This window comes from Apus apus, chromosome 23 (genome assembly GCF_020740795.1).
Source record: "Apus apus isolate bApuApu2 chromosome 23, bApuApu2.pri.cur, whole genome shotgun sequence".
Taxonomy (NCBI): domain Eukaryota; kingdom Metazoa; phylum Chordata; class Aves; order Apodiformes; family Apodidae; genus Apus; species Apus apus.
This window is the reverse complement of record NC_067304.1, coordinates 4,658,388-4,678,959: the sequence shown is the minus strand read 5'-3', so window position 1 is coordinate 4,678,959 and position 20,572 is coordinate 4,658,388. Positions and strand designations below refer to the sequence as shown.

Below are 20,572 nucleotides of genomic sequence, written 5' to 3'. Positions count from 1 at the left end.
TTTTGGGGCTGGGAAGTGGGCAGGCACTGGCTCTGAATGCCCCTCTTTCTTTCCTGATCAGCTTGATTTTCATGAGTATTGACTTGCACGAAGGACGAGGGCACATCTGAATTGATCAGAAAAATGGCAGTCATTCCAAGGGAGACAAATTAAGCTCAAGCAAGACCTTAAATGAACACAAATTACTCCTATAATGAAAGCTGACTCTATCTGTATTGTCAAACCAGGCTTCTCAGACAACCTAACATATAAAACGTTTTAAAGTAGTTTTTAATAAACCTGAGGGATGAGTCCCTTTAAAGATTCAAGGCAGAAGTGACTTCCTATTGCAGATGCTGCCATTTCAAGGGACTGTGGAATACATTTTATTTTTCCGTGGCAAAACCAGCTCCTTCTCTGAAGAGAATTAGTAATTTGGGGTTTCTGGGGAGTTTAAAGTCTTGAGAACCCAAAACCTTCCCAGGAGTTTGCATAAGTGTTGCACGTGTTTTGGATCTGCTGCCTAGGAGAGGGGGAAAATGGTGCTGGTGATGAAATCACTGCCAGGAACGACATGTGCACCTTGTGAAGGTAATTGTTTTGCATTTCAAGAGTACTGTATTTTTTGTATTTATAGTTTTGTATTTCAGCCCGAATCTGTGTAACGGCAAAAAAAAAAAAAAAAAAGGTGGAAAACAGTAAGGCAGATTTATTGTAAACCCTCTAAATCCCACCACACGACATCATGTGGCCCAGCGCGGGGGCTCACCTCACGGAGCAGAGGCGCCGTCTCCGCCGAGGTGTTGGTTGCTGAGGGAAGGAGGCGGTAAATGCGAGGGGAGCTGCGGTGGCTGCTCCCGGGTGTCCCCGCTCCCGGCCCTGAACGGCCGCTCCGTTGCATGACAAAGGGGCTGCGGCGAGAGGGACCGCGCCGGGATCACCCTCCGGGCTCTAACCTGGCTCCCTAAGCCGCGATAAGCCCAGCCCGAGGGCACGGCAGGCCCAGCGCCGGGCCCAGCCCCCCGGGGGGCTCCGGGGGGCCCCGCCGGCCGGACAGCGGCGGGAGGGCGGGCCCGGAGGCGGCGGCGCGGGGCCCCGAGCCCCCCTGGCCGCTGTGAAGCGGCGCGACGCGTCCCGGCGTTTTCCCTCCAAAACCGCGCCAGGCCCCGCGCGGCGAATCTGCGGCTCGGGCCTCAGGGCCCCGCCGGTCGCCGTGCGCCGCGGGGAAAATCCCGGGCGGGCTCCGGCGGTGTCGGGGTGAGGCCGGCGGGGCGGGCCGGGCCGGGGCGGCGCGGGCCGGCGGCACCGGGGGCGGCGGCGAATCTGTGGCGAATCTGCGGGAGCGGCTGCGCCTCGCGGCGGCCTGAGCGTGCGGGGCGGCCTCGCCCCCTCCCCTCCCCGCGGGGCCGGGGGGCGGGGCCTCCCCGCCGTGATGGTTCGAACTAGCCAATGGGAGGCGGCGATCCGGCCGCGGCGGCCAATCAGCGCGGGAGGGGGCGGGGCCGGCGGGGCAGGCCGCACCGCCCCCCGCTCGCATCCTCTCGGCGGGGCGAACGCGACCATTTTGCGGGGGGAGCGGCGCGCGGCGGCGGGCGCGGCGGAGCGGGGCGCGGAGCGGGGCGGGGGGGCCGCGCGGCCCACGCAGAGGAGCGGGCGTCTCCTGCGGCGGGGCGCGGGCCGGCGGCGGGGGCGCCGCAGCGGGGGAGAGGCGGCTCCGCAGGCGCGGCCCGAGGCGCTGGGCCCAGGGCTCTCGCTCGCCGCGGGGAGGGCACGCGCGGCGCCGCAGCCCGCACCAGGACACCGCTTGTTTTCTCCTGCCCCTCGCCGCTGGGCCGCGTCCCCCGGGCCGGGCCCGAACCGCCGGGGAAAATGTCCAGGCCTGTCAGGTGAGTCCTTGGCGGGGCGCGCAAGGCCCCGCTCCCGCCTCCCCTCCCGCCCGCGCTGCCAGCGCTGCTCCCTCCCCGCTTCCCTCCCTCCCTCCTCCCGGGCCCGGCCCCCGCGCCGCGGGCCCTCCCGCCCAGCCGCTGCAGGCCTCGCTGCAGGCCGTGCCGGGGCAGCCGGGGGCCAGGCCGGGCGGGGCGGGGAGGCGGCTGCGGCGGAGCCCCCGCAGGGCCGGGGGAGCCGGGCGTGCGCGGCCGAGCGGGAGGGAGGCCTCGCGTCCGCAGCATGGGCCGCGTCCTCCCGCATTCCTCCCCCCCTCCCTCCGCCCTTCTTATTTTCCCTTCCAACTTTTTCAATATTTATTTGCTGCGACTCGCGACGGGCCTCGTCGCTGACGCGGGGGCGCGGGGAGGCCTTGGCGGGGGGGCTGCCTGCGGCCACCGCATCGTGTAACGGGGAGAAGTGCGTCTCTGCCATCCGCCGTGAGCAGCTCGGGGCGGGCGGGCGGGCCGGGGCCGGCCTTGGCCCCCGGGCCTGTTCCGCAGCCCCCCGGGCTCCTGCCCGGAGGAAGGGGGGGGCCGGCCGGGCTTGCACGCTGGCTGGGGGAGGGGACACGCGTGCAACCCGCCGTGACCAGCGAGGGTCTGGAGGAGAGGGGCTGTGCAGACAAGTTAAACCACGTTTAGGGGTGGAGTTCGGAGGAGCCGCCCCCTCTGCTGGGAGCAGCGTTGAACACGCGCCCTGTTCTCCTCGGCCGCGTCTTAACTGCTCTCCCCGGCTCGGTTTCCTTCTGGCGTTTCTCCCCTTTCACCCCCTCCCCCCAAGAGGCCGTGGGGAGAAGGAAGCCGTGGGCTGGTTGACTGGCGGGGCTGTATCCTCGCCAGCAGCTCAGGAGGTAGGCCGTGGCGTTGGTGTCTTTAGTGAAGCAGCAGTGGAGCTGCGGGGGGATCTTTCCTACCTTGTTGAATCCTGATAACTTTGAATATCTGCAGCATAGAGAACTTGCCGTGTAGCTGAACGTTTCCTGAAGGGGGAGGGAGTATATTATTTTTCAGTTTTCTCTGGGAAGTACTCGGAGAGTGAACTTGTAGTTCACGGTGTCTCCATAGAAAAGGTGAGAGGTTTCATAAGGTATTCTTTGAATGCTGTGAATCTGTTTATTTCTCAAGATAATTTAAGCAGCTGGTTGTGCATTTATTCCCATTAAACCTCATCTGGGGTGTAATCCTTGGTATTTTGGATCTTCTGCACCAATAAATATGAAGTTAATTGTGGCTATAAACCTTACATACATACATTTATAGCTGATAGACTTTGTATTTAAGTAATACCTCTCATACATGGGAGATTTAAAAAGTAAATGGCAACTAGGATTGCTTTGCTAGATGTGGCACAATATTAGTGAAGTAGTTTTTTCATAGTTCTTTTTTTCTCCAGTAGTGTATTCCTGCGTGCAGAAGTAAGGGGAAGTAAAGCTCAAAGCTCCAGGTTTAGGGAATTCACTTGGGTCCAAAAGGTGGGTGTAACAGGACTGGGTGTACCCTGCTCTGAAGCATCAGGCTTTGGCCTTTTTCAAGGCAGAGTGTTGGACTAGATGGACTAGTGGTCTGATGGTGAATGACAGTGCTCTGAGGCACCTGGTGATGTGACTGCTGCTCAGGGTGACACGTGGGTGTAGGTTCTGCTGGTGATTTCCTGCCAGCTCTGCAGTCTTGCTACAGGAAAGTACTGTATCTTTATAGCTTCTCAGGTTCCTGGTGTTAAGTAAATTCATAGGCAACCATTTCTTAAAAATAATAAAAGAAATCTGTAAAATCCTGCAGTGCTGTGAAAGGTCTGACTTGTCTTGCCCTCCACTGGCAGGCACTGGCCTGCAGGAAAATGAAGTGCCAAAGTCCAACAGACTGGTAGTAGTAGCAGACACCCTCGTGGCACATGTCAGGAGCAGATCAAGCAGCCCTCTACCTACCTGTATTTCACAGCCATTTCAGGGAAAAAATAGCATATATTCAATGGCTAGTACACTGTATTGCTCTACTGGGTAATAACTGGAGAACTCATAATAGGTTTAAAGCCAGAATTTCACCTTGTATATGTTTTTTTTTTTCCTGGATATCTTAGCTTATTCATAGAATAGAATAGAATAGAATAGAATCATAGGGGTTGGAAGGGACCTCGAAAGATCATCTAGTCCAACCCCCCTGCCAGAGCAGGGTCACCTAGAGTACATCACACAGGAAGGCGTCCAGGCGGGTTTTGAATGTCTCCAGCGAAGGAGACTCCACAACCTTATTGTTGGTAATATGGTAGTCTGGTGAAAAGTTCCTCATCAGACTAAGAGTTAGTGTTGGAAAGGTTTTCCTCTATTCAGTGGTCTTCAGATGAATGTATTATGTCTGCTAGTTTCTAGGGAGTCCACACCTAAAACAATAAACTTCATAAAATCCAACATATATTCCCAGTTTCTATGTGTTGGTAGAAAAGAGCCTTCAGACAGTCTGGTTGTTGAAGTCAGTTTCTTAACATTTTTAAGTAATAGTAACAGAGTCCTGTTATATACAGGCCTCATGTGCCTGACACTCAGAGCCAAGTACTTTCTACACAATTAAACTTCTCCTGGGTGGATAATGATGGTATCTGCACTATTGTTGGAAAACAGCAAGAAGTGAAACAGTAAAGGAGCCTCTAGTTGCTGAACCTCAGCATCCTGTGGCTAAAAGCAAAGAGCTTTTGGAGCTGGTGGTTACAGTGTTGTGTCCATATCTGTTACTGAATACAAATGAAATAAATCATTTAGAGCCCCTGTTTTTATATACAGCATCAATTGATGTGTTTAAAGTAAGAATTTTGACCAAAAGTTTGGTGGGGCTTGTTCCTGCTTGTCCTGGCTGGTCACTGTCACTTGCTGGTCCTCCTCTCCTGCAGGCATTGCAGAATGAAATGGGCAAGTGTGGGAATCACAGGGGGTTTGTTTGCTCATTTTAAGATTAAAGCCATTCATGAATTGATCCATCTCAGTGCCTTGGGGCTTTATGTACTTAATTGTTCTTTACTAGTAACCCTTGAATCCCAGTCTTGCCCTGACACTAGAGTGGAAGGGTGGTCCTTGAACATCTTACTTGCAGGCAAAAATATAGTTGTCTATTAAATATGACTTCTCTTGGTGCCAGTGTTGTACCTGGACAGTGCAACGTATACATTCTGGAAAACTTCCATGGGGGAGCAGGAAAGCACCACTTCCTTGAGGACTGGCCTTTTAACTTGAGTGATAATGTGTGACAGTCCAGAGATAAGCTGTAGACACTTCCCAGATAAGTCAAAAGATATGATTCTTCCTCTGAAAACTTTCAGTGTAAAGAGAAGCAGAGAGCAACATAGAGGTGCAATGAAAAGGCACAAACCAAAACAAAACCCAGGAGCAACACAGGCTGCAGAACTTATTTTTGGATATCTGTTTTGGGGTTTATTTCACTCCCTCCCTTCTCTGTACCAAAACATTTCTATACTGTGCTTTAAAATCTTCTGAATTACAGTTAGGGTCAAGTGGAGAATGGGCACTACTGCTTAAACTGGTGCTGCATAAATCACTCAATTGTTTTATGGACTTTCAAGTCATGTGTATCCCTAAAAATTCTGTGGATACCATGAGCAGTGCCTAGTCTTACAGACAGCTGGAGTTACACCACGTCCAGACCCAAACAGTGACCTCTGTGATTGGGAACTCTAGTCGGTGAGTCCTGTCTGAGTACAGACTTAAAAATTGTGCCAGTTTTTAAACAGACTAAGACCATAGTGAGGTGTTGTGGGTAGGTAGCTGTCACTGGTCTTCCACCTCAGCTTCTGGTGCATAATTGTAAGTAAATGTCTGTTCATGTGAGGCCTCAACCTAGCCCTGCAGATTTGTTTTGCACAGCTTTGAAAATACCTGTAAGAAGTATTTCCAACTGATCTCTATTCCTGTCTCTGTATTAAAAAGGCACTGAAGGCCTGCTTTTAATGGCTGTATTTATTGATACTGTGTTGACCTCCAAGTGGGACACCTTTACCAGCTGGGATGAGAGCAAGAAAGTGAAACTGACCCCTCTGTGCCAGCCAGCACTGCCCTCCCAGGGATGGGAGGACCAGGATGGCTTTCATAAGTGCTTAGTTTGATGAATTAATTGGTTAGTTAAAATTAAAATAATTTTTTAAAAAAAGATAATATCTCAGTAACTCTTTAATCTATCATTCATTTTACTTGCCACACTGTATAAGATGATATATATTACTTCTGGTCATCATTTGACCTAAACATCCCTCTTCAGGGCATGATGAGATCAGATTTTAGCTTTTTGAAGACTCTTCCTAGCATTGCTTTGCACTGGTGGATGTGTTCCTCCAAAACTTGGACTTCACCTGTGGATTTTCATGCCTGGGGGGGATGTGCCTTATTTGGGGATCTAAGCATTCCCTTTTAACAAAAGAAAAGCTTTCTAAGTGATAGCTTGTATTCTGAGCTGTTCCCTGACAAAGACTGAGGATTTAGGGACCTCACTAGCTGAAGGTGGGGTGTTACTGTGCAGTCCTTAAGCACTTGTGTAGGCATTTAGTGATCCTTTTACATGTTAATAATGCTTTTTATAGTTTGAACGTTTCGGTTTGGTAGACACTGACTGCTGGGTGTAAGAATTGCTCCTATCAGGACCTATCTATACCTTCCCCCAGTTCCTTCTTGCATGCACTTAATAGTTTAAGCTGAATTAAAAAGTAAATTATCTTAAAATTTCAGTGCATATTGTAAACCAGATTGAGCAATTTCTATCTGAGAAGTCTACCAAACTATCTTTTTATGCCCAGTCTAATTGAATTTAGCAAATAGTTTATTTTTATGTCTGGTTCCTTGCCTAAACATCTCCTGGTTTTTGCTAGTGGCAAAGGGATACTCTTCATCGACCAGCAATTTTTTTTTTGGCCCTTAACTCCAGTGAACTTCCCTGCTGTGTTTTATCACCATGGTGTAATAAAAGACATAGTCTCTGCAGACTCGTAGTTATTGAGCGTTTCATGTCAGTGCTGGTGACAGTTCTCAAGAAAAAACACAAGTTGATCTAAATGGGGTGAATGATGAGTGCAGAGTGAGGAACATGGCAGATGCAAGAGCAGTTTGTTTGATACTTCTGCCCTTGTGAACTGCTCTGGTTCTGTTGGGAAGACTTGGGAATGTCTCTCTTCAGTTACCCCAGTGTAGATACTCAGTGCTCCCTCCTTGCCCTGCAAAAGAAAAAGCAAACCAAGCAGCCCTCTCTCTGTCTTCTACTATAGTGAGTTTTATATAAATACCAATGCTCCTGTTTACCAGGTATGAGAGCCTGGTGGGATTTGTTTTCTAGCTGGATACAGTGCTTACAGGAAGGATGTTTTCCATAGGGACAATGGGGTTTGTGTCTGTTTTACCAACCAAATTTTCCATAGGTGATTTAACAGGGGTCTCTGAAATAAGCAAGGTGAAGCTGACCAACTTACTCTAAGGTGGTAATATTGCAATTTCCATCTTGTTAAATAAGTAATGGCAGAAAATTTTTTTCCAAAGCTGCTGGAACAGAATATGTGGCAATTCTACTTTTTTTCCCATTAATTTTTTTAGAAGGGGGGGAAAACCTAATAGCTGATACTTAAATCAAACATCCTGTCTACTAACTTGATTGTTCTTCAGATCCTTACCAGAATAACATCAGTGTGTTCACATGTGAGATGGGTCAATCTTCAGGCAGCCTTCATGAAGGCTACCTGTTGGAACAGGAATCTCAGTCCCCAGAGGGTACAGCAGGACAAGTCTTGCCAACAGTTGTGTTGCTAAATGGGCGCAGTCCCGCAGCGGGGCTGTGAGCAAGCGGTGTCCTGCAGCACATTGCTGGTGGACTTTGTTCCACTCACCCGTACTCTGAAGCTTGGATGGGGTTCAGCCTGTAGAAATCTAATGACTGGTCTTACCTTCCTTTTGTTTGCTTGTTTTTGTGTTGTGTTGTTGTTGTTGTTGAAGGGTTGGGGTGTTTGTTTCAGGTGTTTCAAGAGGCTTGGTGTAGAGTTGAAAGGAAATAATTACACTTTGTCTTTTGGAAACTGCTGCTGTAAGCCAGGAGTAGAGGTGCTTGTACAGGGCTTGTGTGATTGATTTCAAATTGATCAACTGCCAGAACACAACGGTGGCTTTTGGGATGTCTTTCAACTGAGCAGTCTTATCAGCAATGCGTGATTCTAATCACAAAGTGCAGGTCATTTGTGTGAACTGCACATGGAACTGAGCACTGCAGGAGAGAGGAAGGGAGTTGTGGTTCATGTGCTGGATGGAGCTTGTGTTGGCTTCTCTTTCCAGCTGCCCTCAGGTCCCTGGTGCTGGTTAGGTCACTTCATCTATCACTTGCCTGACTTCTCTAGCTGTCAAAGTGAGTTCACCTGTTGATGGCTACAAAATCAAGCTCCTCTTTGGCTCTGGGTAAAGAGATTGTGGAAGGGTGTCTGAATCTCTGGTGCTTGTTCAGCTGTGCCTCCTCTCCCCATTGCATGTCAGCTGGAAGGGCTTGAGTTTGAGGCATTATCAGCTAGAACTCCAATATAACTCAGTGTGTGGCTGTGCTGGTTCCCCTGAGCAGCTGTGTTACAAGGCTTATTTCTGTCTTGTCAATAAAGTTGGGGCAAGTGCTGAGAAAATAGCCAGCAATTACTTATGTTTTGGTAAGTTAGAGGAACAGACCTAATTTTGTTGGCAAGTGAGGCATTGATTTCAGTAATAGCTGCTTGTCTGGTTAAACAGATTTGTCTAGAATTGGCTCTTATATTTGCATTTCTAATGATACCTCGTTACCTGTGCTGCTTTCACTTTGACTAGTGAGCAGAGAAGGTGCTCATGAGGTAGAGAAGGTAGGAGCCCATGCTTGTTTGCTGTCCCAAAACAGGCTGGGCAGAATACCTGTATTCTTCCAATTTTGTGCCTAGTGATACAGTTAAGCATTGCCACAGCTCTCTGAAATCTTCCTAGAGCATCTAACTAATTGAGAAAGCTCCTAGAAGCCCTGGTGATAACTTTGAAATGCTCTAGAAACTGGGCTCACGTGGGAAAACAAAAACCTTGAGGAGAAAGGCATGAGAGCAAGGATGGTTACCTTGAGCTGGGAGAAGAAGATCAAAGGAGGGCAGTTATGAAATGTTAATCTGATTCCTGATAACGTGTGTACTTGTTTTATACCTGCAATCCCAGTCTTAAATATCACAGCTTGGAGACACTTGTCAAGTTCAGGCTGATGCCACAAGGATGATTAAGGGAGTGGAACATCTCCCTTATGAGGAAAGGCTGAGGGAGCTGGGTCTCTTTAGTTTGGAGAAAAGGAGACTGAGGGGGGACCTCATCAATGTTTACAAATATGTAAAGGGTGAGTGTCAAGACGATGGAGTTAAGCTTTTTTCAGTGAAGACCAGTGATAGGACAAGGGGTAATGGATACAAGTTGGAGCATAGGAGGTTTAAGATGAATATCAGGAAAAATTTTTTTACTGTAAGAGTGACAGAGCACTGGAACAGGCTGCCCAGAGAGGTTGTGGAGTCTCCTTCGCTGGAGACATTCAAAACCCGCCTAGATGCCTTCCTGTGTGATGTACTCTAGGTGACCCTGCTCTGGCAGGGGGGTTGGACTAGATGATCTTTCGAGGTCCCTTCCAACCCCTAGGATTCTATGATTCTATGATTCTATGATTCTATGATGAATTCTTTAAATGTGTCTTTAGTCTTGAGGTGCAGACACTGCTTTAAAAGATGCTTTACTGGTGGAGTTGTGATGGGGATAGATCTGTAGTTGTAATAATGAGGGAACCCTGTAGCAGAGGTTAACGAAGCTCTTAGTGCAGTCATGAGCCCTCAGAGTGCTGCTTTTCAAAAAAGCAAAGCTTTTCAAAGTCTGAGACTATAATCCAGTCATTATAATAACTCCTTAGGAAAATGCTAGAATATCCTGTGTGTTAATTTCTTATTTCAAAAGTATAGGTGGCTTATTGATGAGAATTTCCTTGGGATACTTCTGGGCTACACTGGAAATAAGGATATCTTCTCTTTTTGTTACTTGAGGAAAACTTACATCTCTCAGATGATTAATTCCTAATATTTTTTCCCCTGCTTTTTAACAGGAACAGGAAGGTGGTCGATTACTCCCAGTTTCAGGAATCAGATGATGCTGGTAAATGACTTTTTTTTTCTTAACAATATAATATTCTTGGGCTAGAGCAGTTCATTTATTGCTGCACATATTAATTGTTTTGCTTCTAGTCGCATCTGTAACTTAAATTCTAAGGAGTTTCTGCTCTTCACAATCTCTGAAATGTTAAGTATTTGAAAATATAATGATTCTCGTATGGTTTGTATTAAACAAACAATGATGATAGAAATCTTATTATTTAATGCTTGTATTGTTGTAGTGCCTTGAGGCTGTTGGCAGTGACTATCTTCTTCCTTGGTCTATGTTATGTTCTGTGGCAGAATCTCTCTGATGCCACTTTTTTCTACAGAAAAATATGTTTTCAATTTATTTTAGTGGACTCCAGTTAATCCCACGGTGTCAAGACATATTTGTGAAGTGCATCTGAAAAAAATATCTTTATATGTTCTGTGTGAATTACTGCAATCTTTCTGGAAGCCATATGGAATATGTTTTGTGTTCTTAGAAAACAGACATATTGCTATTTTTTGCTAAGTGAGGTTGCACTGGTAATTAATGGAAACAAATATGCATAGTTCTTAATTGCAGTCCTGTTACACAATACCTTACACAACATGAGTCATAGCTGTAAAAAGTTACTCTGTAAACTACTATATAATGACACTTTTTCCTATCATAGGACAGTAAATACAGTGATTGCTGTTAAAAGCATATAGAAACCGGTATGGATAGTAACTTGTAATAAATTTACATAATAACTATGTTCTGACTAGCTGTAAAATTAAGATACTGTGTCCTCTTGTGAGGCTTTTTATCTGTTTCCTCATACTCTGGTGTCAGCCTGGGTTGTGTGCAGCATTTCTGTTGTGCAGAAGAAAAGGTAAATCACTAGTTTAAGACAGGACTTTGCTTCGATAAAGTTTTGGTTGAAGCTTTGTGATCTTTCTTTTTTTTGAAGGGCTTCTTTTTGATGTGCATGAAATGGTCAGTTTAAGTTAGAGCTGAGGAAGTCAGTTTGCTGGGAACTAGGAGTTTGATTCAAAACCATTTTGTACTGTCCCGTCCAGATGAAGATTATGGAAGAGATTCAGGTCCCCCATCCAAGAAAATCCGTTCGTCTCCCCGGGAGGCTAAAAATAAGAGGCGGTCTGGGAAGAACTCTCAGGAGGACAGGTAAAAGAATCACTTCATCTCTTCAGAACATGTCTCTAAACCTTCTCCTGTTTGTGGGAAGCAGTATCTCCTAAGAGGAGCAATTGTAAGTGGAATTCAAGGTCTGCAGTGTAAGATCTAGAGCTCTTAATCACAGAGCTTGCATAACCAACCTGGACATTGAGGTGGTTCTTTCATATTCGAGTAGACAGAGAAATCATGTGTAAAGTACCTGTCACTAGTGCTTTGCCATTAGAATAGCTTTTCAGAGGTAGACAGTTGGAATGGGAAGGAATATGCTATGGATAACAAAAACTGGCAACTAGTACAATTCTCCAGGTAAGTTAGTGGCAAGATGCACTTTTTCCTTGGGCTTTTCGCTGTGTTCAGAGCATCCCTGTGGTTACAGATGAATTGGGACAGCAGAGTGGCAGTTAGGAGCAGGGGCCATTTTGTTAGTTTTGTGGTTCTTTGTTTCCTGTCTGGTCTGGTTCAGAAACAAAGTCATGTGTTGTGATAACTGAGCTGCTCCAGCAATGTGAAAAGACTCCCTGCTCTGTGATGCCCTACTGAGGGGTAAAAGTCTGTCCTGTAGAGTGAAGGTTTCCCCCTTTTGACAGCAGCTCTTGTCAGCAAATGTTTGCCATAAGACTTGTTAAGTCAACTGGCTGCTTTCATGACAGACATCAACTTCAGGGATGGAGGTTCTGCCAGCTGGCTCATTTGTCTAAGCCCAAGGTGTCTTTTTATTCTGTTAACTGTTTGCTGGAATGGAGTTGGGGTTTGGATAAGAACACAACATTAGTACCTTGTTGATAGGAATGCCCTCTGATGAGGATTGAAACCACAAGAAGGGAGTGTTGAAACTCCACCAGAGATCAGGTAGTTTGGGAACTTGTAGACCAAATATGAGCTGGTTACCTGCCACGCAGCAGTGTGTGTAGAATGAAGGAGTCCAAAGACAAGTGGTGACTATAAATCTATTCAGAATAAAACTTTATTCCATTTACAGATTCAGGCATGTATTAGCATATCAGCCTTCAAAATTGTAGCTGCACAATGGAAGACATCTGGGGTATTGGTATGTTTTGGAGTGAAGCAAATGGTTCCTCTCAACCTTATTATTTCCTGGTTGGTTCACTTGATGTGATGAAAGTTTGTTACTCAAGAGTTTGAACATTACCTTTCCAACCATGATAACTACATATACAGCTGAGTAACCCTGAAGTATAATGTGGAAATGTCCAGGAAAAGAGCATATTCCTAGCCTAGAGATTAGTTTGCTCTCTGAAAATTGGTATGTTCCATTCAGCAGTGACTGAATTTGGAGTTAAACCAGCAGTCAGATCCTGTCTTTCTCTCATTTTTAGTGAGGATTCTGAAGAAAAAGATGTGAAGACTAAGAAAGATGATTCACACTCAGCAGGTAACTTAACTACATTATACTGATAGTGTGTTTTCAAAATAAAGACCAGTTTGTAAGAATTACAGGAGTAGGATTTGACATAGGACATTGTTCTGAGTAGAGAAGCATGTACTTTTCCCATGCACTTACTCTAAGCTGTTTGTTTGCTGCCTCTGCTGCTGTTACTTCTGGCCCTGGTTTGGGATAACAGATATTTTTGTGTGTAACATGATGCTGCCATAAAGTTTATCTTCACAGGTGGATACATGTTTGTTAAGCTCTTCCCTGTAGTTCTTGGCCATATCTCAGATGATATAAGACTTCATACCTTTTCCTTCCAGATGAAGATTTTGGCAGTGAAGATGATGACTTAGGAGCAGATGATGGCAAAGCTGACAGTGACTATGAGAGCTCTCAAAAAAGCAAAAAAGGAAAAAAGGCTAAACCAGAAAAGAATAAGAGGGCAGCCTCCAAATCCAGGAAAAGGCCTGCAGGTACAAAAGGGTTGCTGCTCTTTGCAGATACTGCACAGATCATTGTTGGGTGGTTACAGAAAAGTGCTTATTAGCTTGAATGTGACCGTGTCCTCCTCACAGCTCAGTTACTCAGCAAGTGTCCTGATTCTTTCTCATGAGTGACTTGACCTTTCTGTTGCCCACATGCTACTTCAGGACAGCTTGTTGGTCTGTGCTCTGTATCTTCATTATAACTTGGTGACTTTTGCTGCAGAGGACAGTGAGGATGAGAAGGAAGACCACAAAAGTGTGCGTCAGCAACGACAGGCAGCGTCCAAAGCAGCTTCTAAACAGCGAGAGATGCTCATGGATGATGTGGGCAGTGAGGAAGAAGAACAAGAGGATGATGAGGCACAGTTCCAGGAGAGTGAGTAAATGGGATTGTGAAAAGTTAAAATTACTGTCATGTGGATGTAGTACCAGACACGAGTTTAAGGGTCTGGCCAGACAGCAAAAGGCACACAGTTTTATTTTTCTGACTGTGAGAGAGGACCTAAGTTGTCCTTCTCAGTAGCTTCCTTGACACTGTGTATGTCTCCAGCACACCACACATATATTTGTCACATCTAGAATTTTTGTTTGAAGTTGGCAGCAAAGATTTGGGAGTTGTTGTAAGCAGCCCTAAAGAATTATTGTAAAGTTCTCAGGGCTTTTTGCTGCTTCTTGCTGTCCCATTTGTTTTGAGGCATTGGTGCTACTGTCAGGTGATGTGAAAGTACTTTGTCCATGGTTGACCCAAATAGAGTGATTTGTTTGGGAAGAAGAGATGGGTTCAGCTGGTAATGAACTGCAGTAAGTTCTGGAAACCCTGAGCTCAGACATTATTTCAGTGTGGAATATGAGCATCATTGAAAAGATCACCTCTCTCTGTCAAGAGAGTCTCTCTTCTTTTGAGATGGGTGACTTGGTAAGAAGATGGAGCGTATTTTGAGGACCTCAGAACACTTGACTGTTTCATCATACTAGAGCTTTGTCCCTACCAGGGTAAAATTTGCTGCTATGTTAGATTTCTTCAGCACAACAGATAGGTGGAAGCTTATAAGGTCACAGAGTACTGGTTTCCTGTCTCTCAAGTTGAAGATTTCTCAACTGTGTCCCTCTCTTTTTTCCCCACAAACTTAAATTTCTTTGTGCTCTCAGCAGATTCAGGAAGTGATGAAGACTTCCTCATGGAAGATGATGATGACAGTGACTATGGCAGTTCAAAAAAGAAAAACAAAAAGGTCTCCAAGAAATCCAAGCCAGAGAGGAAAGAAAAGAAAATGCCGAAGCCGAGGCTAAAGGCTACAGGTGAGTCCATGACAAGTAAGTTCTGCAGTTTCCTGTAGAGGGGAGTAGTTTGGTTTTCTGCTCTGGAAGACTCAGGGGACGCCTTGGGACCAGGAGGCATCCACATATCATGTTGCAGGGCTCATTCATGTAACTTGCCATGATTTAAAGCAGCACCGTGAAATAAGGCAGCTTTAATTACTTAAGAGATTGAATTAGTATCTGCATCTTGTTGGCAAAAACTGCACAGATTGCAAAACCTTCCCTCTTCTGACTTTGTGTCACAGCCAGATGATACAATTTATGGCTCTGTTTGGGACTCATGGGCTTGGTGATGTTTTCAGGGTGGGAGAAGGTGGAGAAATCTGAACCAAACTAAAATGTGAGGCATTTCTGCTGAAGTCTAAAGTCATCATAGCAATGTGTGTACTGGTTTGACAAGAGGCCAGCTATGTCAGCTTATGATATCATTTCCAGTAATTAGTTGAGGCTTGCAATCAAATAGTAATAAAATCTTGTTATCTACCTTTTCAGCTCAGCTTTACTAATATAGGGTGCAAAAGCCACCACGTGTGTGGTATGGTCAGAGTAAAATGAAGTCAGCTACTGAAGTGTCTTGTAAATCCTGTTGGTATAAAACTATATATGACTTTTTTTGTCTTTGCTGATCATCAATTCTATAAGCTTTTTCTTTTTCCAGTGACCCCCAGTCCAGTGAAAGGCAAAGGGAAGGCAGGTCGCCCCACAGCTTCCAAGGCAACAAAAGAAAAGACCCCATCCCCCAAAGAAGAGGATGAAGAGCCTGAAAGTCCCCCAGAAAAGAAAAAATCAGCCAGCCCTCCACCAGAGAAGTCAGGGGATGAGGGATCTGAAGATGAAGCACCCTCTGGTGAAGATTAAATGGCAGTTGAGGAAATCTTTTGTTTAAAAAAAAAAAAAAAAAGAGAAAAAAAGGAAAAGAAAACATACTTAGGGGTAGAACATGGTTTTGGCTGTGGCTTGACTCATGGGCTTTGAATGCTGTCTTTACTTTCAGCTGTTCAATACAGTGTATCCTTTTTTTAATAAGAGGAAACCCTTATACAGTAATATTTTGAAGTCAGTGTTCTCTGTTGGCCATTCTGTTCTCCCTCCCCCACCCAATCTGAAAGCCATTTGAGACAAATTAACAGACCATTGAAATCTCTAGTTTTTTCAAGGGGTACTGCAGTTGTGAAGCAATAAGGTTTGAGACTGATAACATGGAAACCAAGGTTACAAATAATTAAGTAGAATAGATAACCCAGTGCTCGTAAGAGTTCTTGAAAGCTATTATTCTGTATTTGAATATGTGGAAAAAATGAACCTGTGCTTTAACAGACTTGTGTTGATACGAGTTCACACTCAGAAAAAATGTAGTTGAGAGAATTCCAGTTGAGGAAGAGGAAACACGGGGAGGAAACCTGTGTTTCTTGGATTCAGGCACGTTTTTCATGGAAAGCAATCAAGAGACTTGTAGATGGTTCCTCTGTCTTTTACTTAGGAAAGATCCTCCAATTAGGATGCAAGATCTTTTGTCTTTGCTGGATAGAACACTATTCTGCTTGAGGCAAATTGCAGTTCATTCTATACAAATTCAACCTACAAGCTTCTCACATCCATTAGCTCCACTGTATTTCTTCCAGGGTTGGCTCTAGATGGGCAGAATAGGTAAGAGAGATTTAAAACCATGGTTTCCATTTGATATTGTGGAAAATGTCTTTTAAAGTTTTTCCAAGGAAAAAACCAAACAGGTAGTGTAAAAGCAAATTCTTTAGCTTTTGGGGCAAGGGGTGTCCCTTTAGAAATGTGAGGCAAAGGATTCCTGTAATGCTCTGGTCAGTCTCGGATCCCATGAGTCACGCTGAAGTGTTTCTCTCCTCTCCCTCCATCTGTCCTCCAAGGCTCTGTGGTCATAGCTCTGGTGGTCACACCTCTCAGCCTCTCCAGCTGCAGTGTGGGACAGCAGCAAACTTCATCACCCTGATACCACTTCCATCTCTTCATCCTTCCACCCTGCAGTGTGGGAGGCTTTGCTCACCCATCAGCATGTCTGCTAACTGTTGGTCATTGTTCTGCTCCCTGAGCCTCAGGAGTGCTGAGCAGGGGGCAGTACCAAAGGATGGAGCTGGGAGGAAGTGGAGTTTGGAAGCAGTGTAGCAGGGCTATAGTTTTGTAATAAAATCAGGATGTCCCTCTAAATGCAAGACACTTGAGATGTGTGTGGTGGCATTTTAATGTGTTTTTATCCAAGCAGCCATATCCTTTTTTAAAATTTAAAGTACACAAGCCTTTGTTTTCCAACCCTGGTGCAGAGGTTGCTGCCATGTTTGTTGGTGGAAATACTGAAAACTGGACCTGCCATTTTTCTTTATTTTTTTTTTCTTAAACCCTTTGTGCTTTCTGTGTGTTGCTCACAGTTACAGCTGACAAGCTTTGCATCTCTTTTTTTTTTTTTTTTTTCACACAACTACACATTTTGTAACCAGCCTCTTGAAGGTAACATAAGGCAGCTAATAAGGTGGATTTCTGGTGCACATGCTACCAGGTTTTTAATCCTGTTTGGATTTTAGAGAGCTTTTAGATGTGATACACTAATATGACCAGGGAAGGACACTTGGCTGAATGGCACAGGGAGCCTGAAGATACTGAGCACAGTGTGGAGCCTAAAATGTGGAATGGAATATTAATATAAACAGCCGACTGATTGTCTTGTGTGATTCATAGCCATGGATTATATTGAGGCTGGTAAATTACTTTACCTTGGCTTATAAAAATTTTAAGTTCTCTAACATTCTTTACTATAATGAAACTACTGTTGCCGTTACAATAAAGATGATCGGTGTTTCCATTGTAAATCTTTTTTTTTTTTTAAGTGGTTTAATTTTGCAGAACAGTTTTAAGGCTGGAGTGAAGTATCAGTCTTGAAAAAGAAGCAAACATAATCCCCTCTCCTCTCCCACACCTCTTCCCACCTTCCAGATCTCTGGAAGAGCAGTGTCTCTTGCCTTCCTTCCACTCCTAGCCCAGTGCTTCTTGGGCAATAGGGGAAAATAAGTGGCCAGGTTTTAAAAAGCATTTGGATTAAATTTGGGGGAAGGATAAACTTTTGTGAGTATCTGGCCCACATATTTGTTCCCCTTCAGACCAGACTGTTTTAAGCTATTATCTACTGTTTTGGTTTGGGTTTTTTGTATTAATATGTACAAGGATTGCTGAAATGTAAAATACCTCTAGCTGATCTGGTCAAACAGCTGTTTCTTTACCCACTAGACCAGATTTTTTTCTGAAGAGTGCATTTTGTAAGTTCCACTTAAAATCTTTTTTTGGGGTTTTTTTTCTAACACAGTTACCTGAAGTTAAGGCTGTGAAAAATGTTTCCATTGTTCTCAGTTCAGGTTTTGGACTGGATTTACTTCATGCCTGGCAGTTTTGGCCCTTTATCTTACAAAACTCTTCTGTTTTCTCATATGTTTCATCTCTCATGGCTGTTACAGGCTGCATGTTGCTTACTGAGTTTGTCACAACTCAAAACACTATGTAAATCCTGTACTACTTCTGGGGTTTTGTAACTTTTTCTATATTTGCCTGTTGTGCTGACTGGTGCAAACACTAAGCCCCCTCTTGGTCATTCTGTTAGAAATACAGCTGTTTGCATTCTTACAGATCAAAGAAAATTGTGAAGGTTAATACATTTATTTTTGGGGTTTTTTTAGTACACAACATTTTTCAGTAGTGGCAGACTTAACCTTTTTAAATGTCTTTTTTTTTTCATTTGTATTAAGCGTTCTGATTTCTTGAAGGAAAGCTGTAAAATGCCTTTCTTGAGGAGCATGAAGAGTTCTTCATGGAGTAGAAAGTTTCATTGACAGAAGGTGGCTTTGAAAATATTGTCTTCTGTTACACAGCTGTCATTTTGGAGCCTTTGCAGAGAGGTAAATGGATTTATTCCAGAGTTCACTTCATCTAGTGCCCTGCCCTGGGCTTACTTTTAAAATGGTATCTCATAACTAACTTCCATTATATAACCTTTCATACATTCTGTTTTTGAATCCTCACCACATTGTTTCACAGTTCTATGCCAATAGTCCTGCCTCTTAACTGGCCACAAGGCTTCATCAGTACAAATTGGCAATTCCAGTTGGAATTTCATGCTACAGGTTATTTGCTTCAGTTTCTGTTGGATCAGCATGAGAACGTCAAACATGCCAAGCTCCTCAATGGGTTTCAGAATGGATTGTGGGTGAGAGCAAGACGTAGAAACGGGGCAGCCAAGAAACTTCTGATTTTGTTGTTTTAACATCATCAAAGCAGCAGAGTGTGGGGAGAGAAGCAGCTCATCCTGGGTGGCTTCTCCTAGGTAACCTCACGGATGCAGGGAACGGTTGGGAGCATGCTCAGCCCCTGGGCCAGCACTACCAGGGCAGTGGCAGAAGATGTGCTTGAATTCCTTTTTTTCTTTTTTTCTTTTTTTTTTTTTCTTTTTTTAATCTTCCCCTCCGCTGGTGATGGTCACAAAGGTACAATAGACACTGAGGCACCCATGTTAAGGAGGGAGGGAAGTAAACTGTAACATGCTGGAAGCTTTTGAGCTGTAGAAACTGGTGCTTTGCTTTATGTAATTTGTTTGTGAAGTGTTTATTTTTATACCAGATCATATTGTTGAACACATGGTTCTCAAAAAACTATGAACTGATCCATGAGTTTAATATTTGAGAAGTGGATGTTCATCTGTTGGGGGAGGCAGGATATGAAAATGTGAGCAGATGGATATTTAAAGGGACGCTGTCACCAAACACGTGGTGTGCAGGATTTGTTCCTTTGGGGGATTCACATCAACGTGTGGAAATCACGTATTCTGTACGGATGTGATCAAACAGAAAGTTTTCCCTGAACTTTGAATATTTTCCCTACGGTTTTGGGAGGCTCAAATACAAGTTCTGCTAACGAAACTAGGAAGCAAAACTTAACTGTTCCCTTCTTACTGTCCAGGGTGACTTTTTCAAAGCACTCTGAGGAATACCAGAGCTCTGAAAGGTGACGGTGTCCTTTCGAGACCTCCCCAAACCTTCTGTATCCTCGTTCTAGACTTCCCACTTCAGTAGGTGACTGGCATTTGAATGTCTTTTCCTTGAACTCTTTATATTAAAAAAAAAAACACAGGAATATTTCTCAGTCTAGTCAAGTTCTCACCATGTGCTGACTGTGTATCAACCACTATTGGAGATGACTCTAGACTGCCTGCCCCCTCCAGCGTGGTGAACCGAGTGGGTCCATCGGTCTGCGCATGCTCAGTGTGACTGCAAACCACCATTGTGCATATGCTTTGTATATTGGGGCAAGGGTTTTTTATATATATATTTTGGGAGGGGTAGTGGGGTGGGATGGAGAAATACTCAATCAGCTTAAGCCAGAATAATGTGTGTAAAAGCCCCTGAAGTATTTTGTGTGTGAGTGCGCGGGTGTGAGTGCGCGCATGGGAGTGTCTGACATCTTATTCCCTTTGTGTTCTGAAGATTTGTGAGTTTTACTTTTTTTTCCCCCCCCTCTCCTGCAGAAGCAATTGTTACAAAAAAAAAAAAAAAATTGTAAATAAGAGCTACATAATTTTTGTTTAACCATGAACATCATGTCACAGCAAACCCTGAATAATCACTTCGAAGGTAGCAGAGGAGACTCCAGGTAGGGCCTTTGGCTGTCAGCAAGGCATCATTATATGATATGCAATGAATATTTGTCTTGAGTATTTGCAATCCCCTAATGAGCTTTTTCTAAAAATCAGGCTCTTTGCAGTTCTCCTCCCCATCCCTTTAAGATTTTTTTTTTTTAATCTCAAGAGCAGACCAAGGGGCAGCTGCAAAGTGCTCAGTGCTGCTGGTTGGCAGCTCTTGCAATACCTTGACAACAATGAGATCTACCACATGGTACTAGGAGTTAAGTCTGAATGTAACATTAATGCTTTATTTAAAATGAACACACTTTTTTTTTTTTTAAGGGGTTGAAGTGAACATGACTGTTGACCATGTTCGTGAATTTATAGATGCAACATTCACTGGTAGAATTGTGTGATGGTCTTTTGTGCTACTTAATTTTACATATTCCAGTCTCTATGTACCTGCAAAGAAAGAAAGAAAGAAAAAAAAAAATAACAAAACCCTGCTTTGCTTTTAT

General features: G+C 44.6%; 1 protein-coding gene across 2 annotated transcripts; it reads left to right on the top strand.

Annotated features, from left to right (window-relative positions):
• Window positions 1-1,577: 1,577 nt before the first annotated feature.
• NUCKS1 (nuclear casein kinase and cyclin dependent kinase substrate 1) lies at window positions 1,578-17,259 on the top strand. Of its 2 annotated transcripts, none has more exons than XM_051639048.1 (8): window positions 1,578-1,865; window positions 10,014-10,063; window positions 11,110-11,215; window positions 12,565-12,620; window positions 12,941-13,093; window positions 13,329-13,481; window positions 14,255-14,404; window positions 15,084-17,259. In XM_051639048.1, the coding sequence occupies exons 1-8, from the start codon at window positions 1,849-1,851 to the stop codon at window positions 15,281-15,283; spliced, it is 885 nt and encodes a 294-aa protein (XP_051495008.1). In that variant the 5' UTR covers window positions 1,578-1,848; the 3' UTR covers window positions 15,284-17,259. The 2 variants fall into 2 exon arrangements, with proteins under 2 accessions (XP_051495008.1, XP_051495009.1); XM_051639049.1 differs by having other exon boundaries at window positions 1,580-1,865; window positions 14,258-14,404.
• The last annotated feature ends 3,313 nt before the right edge of the window (window positions 17,260-20,572 follow it).